Here is a 5,319-nt window from a genome sequence, read left to right on the forward strand (position 1 = left end):
ATACAAGGATCTTTAGTTATTTGGCAGCGCCTCTGATAGGGCACATCAAGACCTTTGAAAAAAAAAAATCAAATGCCATCCATCTCAATTGAAACAGCTCTCCATAAAAAAAAAAATCTAACTTTTGGATCTCTGTCTGAGGAACTCCCACTTTGGATATCCCTGTTTTTCATTCCCATGCCTTAGGGATACGGTTGTCCTGCCAACAATTTCCTCTTTCCTTTATCCCCACGTGAGACAGAGGATACACGCAAAGACGAAGCCTCAGCAGATGCCTGACTAAAAATCAGATATAGCCTGTATTTATTGAAAAGGCTACAAAACATGATGACACACAGTTTTTAATACTTTTAGAAATGTAATGCTAAAAAAAACAACCTTCTTTTCCCTATTCTTTTATTTGGACTATGGTGTAACTTTGCTATTAAAACAAGTAAATACACCAGTCCCTTGTCTGCTCTGATTAGATCTGTTGCTGGCAGTGACCGATGGTCATCCCTCTTGTGTCCTTGTTGATCCAAAAGCTCCAGAGTGGAGGATCAGTATGTTTATCAGTTCAACTAAACACACAGACCGAACTAGACCCCACATCCTGTTTGAAGACTGTGATTATGATCTTTATTTGAATTTCTAACGACAAGCTACACTTGAAGACACAGACTCTGTAAGGAGGAATGGGTGTCAACAAAAATCTCCAGTAATTTCTCAACAATTCTTTGAACAATGCTACCCTCTGCTGGCAGAAAGTTGCTATCACACCAATTTTTTATTTTATTTTATTTTATTTTTTTTTACAAAAAGGCTATTGCTACAATTGGAACAAAATTGTAGCAATTGTGCTACAATTTTGTTCGTGTTCTCAAACAATGCAATAAACCCAGAAACCATAAAAATCTACAAAATTAATTTTAAAAAAAGATTTTTATAAGCTAAAGATTTGCTGTATTGGTAAAGCAGTGTTGGAGCTTTGTGCCATCTAACTGTGCCTATAAAACTTACCCATTCCTTTGATGCTCTATTCATCAAAGAGCATCCAAGGAATGGTGCTCTTTACAAATCCATCCTGATCAACAAAATTAAGTTATTTTCACAAATTTTTTTTTCTTTACTAAGATGCATTTTAATGACAAAATGACATGTACCACAAAATAAGTCATTATACAAGTATCAATTCCTTCAGGTCAGTATTTAGATTCACTTTTAGCTACAACAGCATATAGTTGTCCAGAATGGATATGTCTCAGTCATATCTGGAGACTATAATTTTGTCCCATTCTGCTGAAGTCCTGCTAAAAATTATCTATGGGATTGAGGGCTTTGACTGAGCCACTCCAGAACACCCACGTTGTCCTGAAACAATTTCTGTGTAGTTTCACCTGGGTTATTGTCTTGCTGGAAAATAAGTGTTCTCTGGAGCCATAGTTGTCTATATTTTTTCTCCCTGTAAATTTTTTTTGGGTCATTTTGTAGAAATCAGACTGCCGAATAACCTGGTACAGAGCAAGTGGACAGTTTGGAAGCACTTGGCAAAGAGCTGAATTATTGAAGTGTTATTAAAGTTTTGCTATAAAGCAGAAGAACATTTGCTAGTTAGGAAGCTTTCATAGGTTTTACATTAACAATTTATTTATTTTAAATAACAGATCACCATACAAAAAAATACCTTTATTGAAAATTAAATAATTTGCTTAAAACAAGCTTAATTAACGCAACTGAAGAACATCCTCACACATACAGTGCAAGTATATCTGGTTTGGTGATCATTTTGGACTTATGTGTGGTTTCGACTGTGTGACAAGTAAAAAACTGTTGGGTTTTAGAAAAGCAAACATGATGTGAAAACTCCTTAGTTTGGAAACATTGAAGTGGATTATCTGAGGTGAGTCTGAGGAAGGGCAACTGTAAGCTTTACACAACAAAAGGTAAAAGCAAGATGTAATCCAACTAGAGTGTGAAAAAACCCCCAGAACAGTCAAAGAAATTTGCTAAAATGTATGAATAGGACACCAAGTAAACATGTCAAGTAGCCACCAACTGTTCTGAGAGATAATTTAACCAATTACTGATTTAAAAAAAAAACAATTAAAAATGTGTTTTTACTTGTATTTAAACTTTTTAAAGTATAAATTGAGTGGCTGTTGATTCTTTAGCTCGTTTTAGTGTTGTTTTAATATTTTAAAGTAGACAGAGACAAAGACAATCAAATCACAGGCGACAGCTGGGTGGGGATTCTAAGAAGCAACAGAGTGAATATCTAATCTGATAGTAAAAATAAAACCAGTTCTAATCTAGAGACATCAGTTTGCATACAAAACATTGACAAGCCTGAGTTTATCCCCCTGACCAGCAGGGGGAGCTTCTTTAACGGAAAATAATGTGAGGTTTGACCAGATAGGATCAGCTTCAGACTAAAAATGACATTTCAGACATTTTCTATCAGAATCCTAACAGAGAAAAGCATTTGTATCTGCATTTACATCTTGTGCAGAGTGCATTTCTTCTACTTTTCATATCGCTGTAATGAACATAATCAAGACAAAATGCAGCTTTCCTTAAAAAGAAAAGTGACACAAACAGGAAAAAGCACTAACTATAAAGCTGATAATAGTTTCCTCCTAAAATGAATCTGGACCATTTTAGAAAACATAAAAAAAAAAAAAAATCAACTGGTAAACATTTCAGCATCAGCTTCGTGATGGGATGGAAACGTAATGTTTGATGTTTTGACAGATATTCTAGTGGGAAGATTTAGCACTGATTATCGACTCATGATAAATAAAAACCTAATCTTCAATAAAATTCACATCCAGGTTTTTTTAACCCTTGGATTACTCCAGCTCACCTTTCATCCTGCTGAGCGAAACAGAACCAGGCCACCATTTTATCCAGAGACCCAGTCTGCTGTATCCACAAAAAAACACGTGAAAGCAAAGTATCTCTATTACAGACAATGTGAAACAGCTATGGATTTCTGCAACACCACTCTTTCTGATCAGATAAGCGACTCATTTAAAAAGACATACTAATAAAAGTCATGCTGAAGCTCTGCTTGGAGTGTTGCATGTAAATACTTCAGGGAGGATGATGGGAATAGCAGCACAGTTTATAAGCCTCAAGGAAATAAAAACAAACACACAAAAAAACTACAAAGTGTTACCTGGGATCGCCTTTTCTTGCCAGTGAACCCGGTTGTTTGGTGCTTTTTTCACCAATACTTCTTATAACTTTCCATCAGAGTAAGAGGGATGATGTTATCATGGTTTTCTCTATATTACTCTATATTAATACAGCATTGAGAACCTCCATTGTGGAGTTGACAGTGTTTAAGCAGTATAAAGCTTTCATAAATAGCAGACATAAATATCCATTTTTGAAGACATTCACTTTGAAAGAAGCTAAGCCTGTTGAATTAGCTCGAGAAAATAATTTCTTACTCTCCCACAGCTTTATGTAGTCTTATTAAAGCTGCCAACTTTTAAGTCATGACCCTGTTCAAGATAAAAAACATGTCACTTTTCGGGGCCAAACTGAGCCAAGTGGGTCCCGTCGGTCTGATCACTGGCAGGTGATGTCAGGTCGATTGAGCCAGGACCAGATCTGGATCATCTCCTGCGGCGTCCTGGGGTGAACCAGCATCAGGCTCTTGTAAGCGCACGGGTTCGACCGGTACTTCTCCTCTATGTTAAAGGTCCGGAATCCTTTGTGCTTTTCCGGCGCGAGCCCCAGCTTCCGGAGGCACATCCCGGTGTAGACGTCGTCGATGGGGTAGAGTACCACGTGTTGCGAGACGTTATGCAGGCGGGCGGCGAGGTCTCCAGAGTAAAGGTAGCCCCCTCCTCCTGCGTATGGCGGGTACGTTCCGGTGTACATGCTCTCTGGGATGAAGTACTTGACCTTTTTGTCCCGGTGGGGCCCCGCGTTGGTAATCACGTCACCCACAAACAGGTCCCTGGCTTTGGGTCCTGATAGGCCCTTGAGAAAGCCCAGGATACGGTAGGTGTTGACAAAGACGTCGTCGTCACCCTTGAAGATGTAGCGGGCACCAGGGCAACGGGTCTGGATCCACTCCAAGAAGAGGAGCTCTTTAACCGTCAGGTTAAAGAAGGAGTCTCTAAAGTCCCACTGCACTATGTCTTTGTGTCGTCGGCTCTCGTATTGCAGCATCTCGGACAGATCTGGGTGGTGGTCAACAGCTGTGGCGTTCCCCAGAAGGAAGACGGTGACCACCGTCATGTTGGCGACGATGCCTGCCGAGCCCCAGGATTGGCGGATGGCCTGGCGTCTGACAAAGTGCGGCGCCAGGGACTTGATGGCGAGGAGCAGGAAAGGGGGGTCATTACAGATGTCCGGCTGGTCCATGAGGACGGGGTAGGACCGGCAGCGCATGTATAGCAGAAAGTCCTTGAAGCGGTTCGGTAAAGAATTGTAGTCTTTAACCTGAGTTCTGACCCCAAGGTTGGGCTGGCAGGGATCGGAAGGTAAACTGGTGTCGTTGAGCCAGTCGGGCAAGTCTGCAATGCTGGAGTTCAAGGTGATGATGGGATTGTGCTGAAGATCCATGATCTGCTGCTGGCGGTTCCAGTAGGGGAATCTGGGGGCCAGCTTGGTCCAGAATGGATCGGTGGGAACAGTGGGCTTCCGACGGCCATCTTTGTCTGTGCTGCTGTTACGCGAGATGAGGATGAAGATAAAGAGGTTGACCATCGTCAATGTCACCATAAGCTTTAGGTTCCAACGCAGCAAAGCCATGGCAGTCTTCCACCAGACACCACCTACAGAAACGGGAACAGAACTGTGATCAGTTGGGGAAAACTCACATCAAAGAACAGTTTAGTTTCAGGAAGAAAATGTAAGCAACTTCAATGTATAAAAAGGCATATGATGGGAAAGCAAAATGTACAAACTACACATTTTCTCTTCCAACCCCAACAACCCTCCTGGGGTCTTAAGAAATTAGATGGACCCCACAAGATTTCTACTCTTTTATAAGGTTTTTTTTATGTGGTTTTGGGAACCGACAGACTTACGCTTGCCCCAGCCTCCCCTATCCTACCATGACAAAAGACTTTAGGAGGGTTAAATACAAGACTGGTAGCTTGGGGGTTTGAAAACCACGTCTTCCGAAACTGCTTCTCTAGAATTTAAAGACATATGAAGCATAACTCAATATGTTCTCTTCCAGGAAACAAGTTAATATGTGCCTGAAAATAAAAAAAAATTAATATTTAGCATTTTAGAGGCTACAAAGTCAATTGTTGCACCATATTTACAAAAAAAAAAAAAAAAAAAAAAAAAGGAAAACCGGGTGCAGCTGTTGGC

At 40.4% G+C, this 5,319-nt stretch overlaps 1 protein-coding gene across 1 annotated transcript in view; it reads right to left on the reverse strand.

Annotated features, from left to right (window-relative positions):
* Positions 1 to 2,819: 2,819 nt before the first annotated feature.
* b3gnt2b (UDP-GlcNAc:betaGal beta-1,3-N-acetylglucosaminyltransferase 2b) overlaps positions 2,820 to 5,319 on the reverse strand; it is a 28,332-nt gene continuing 25,832 nt past the window's right edge. Inside the window, exon 3 of the mRNA XM_015045819.1 lies at positions 2,820 to 4,772. Coding sequence (XP_014901305.1) covers positions 3,556 to 4,749 — 1,194 coding nt within the window. The 5' untranslated portion in view covers positions 4,750 to 4,772 and the 3' untranslated portion in view covers positions 2,820 to 3,555. The remainder of the gene's footprint in view (positions 4,773 to 5,319) is intronic.

Source organism: Poecilia latipinna, unplaced genomic scaffold (genome assembly GCF_001443285.1).
Source record: "Poecilia latipinna isolate Pla-1442-1.1 unplaced genomic scaffold, P_latipinna-1.0 Scaffold38, whole genome shotgun sequence".
Classification (NCBI taxonomy): Eukaryota; Metazoa; Chordata; class Actinopteri; order Cyprinodontiformes; family Poeciliidae; genus Poecilia; species Poecilia latipinna.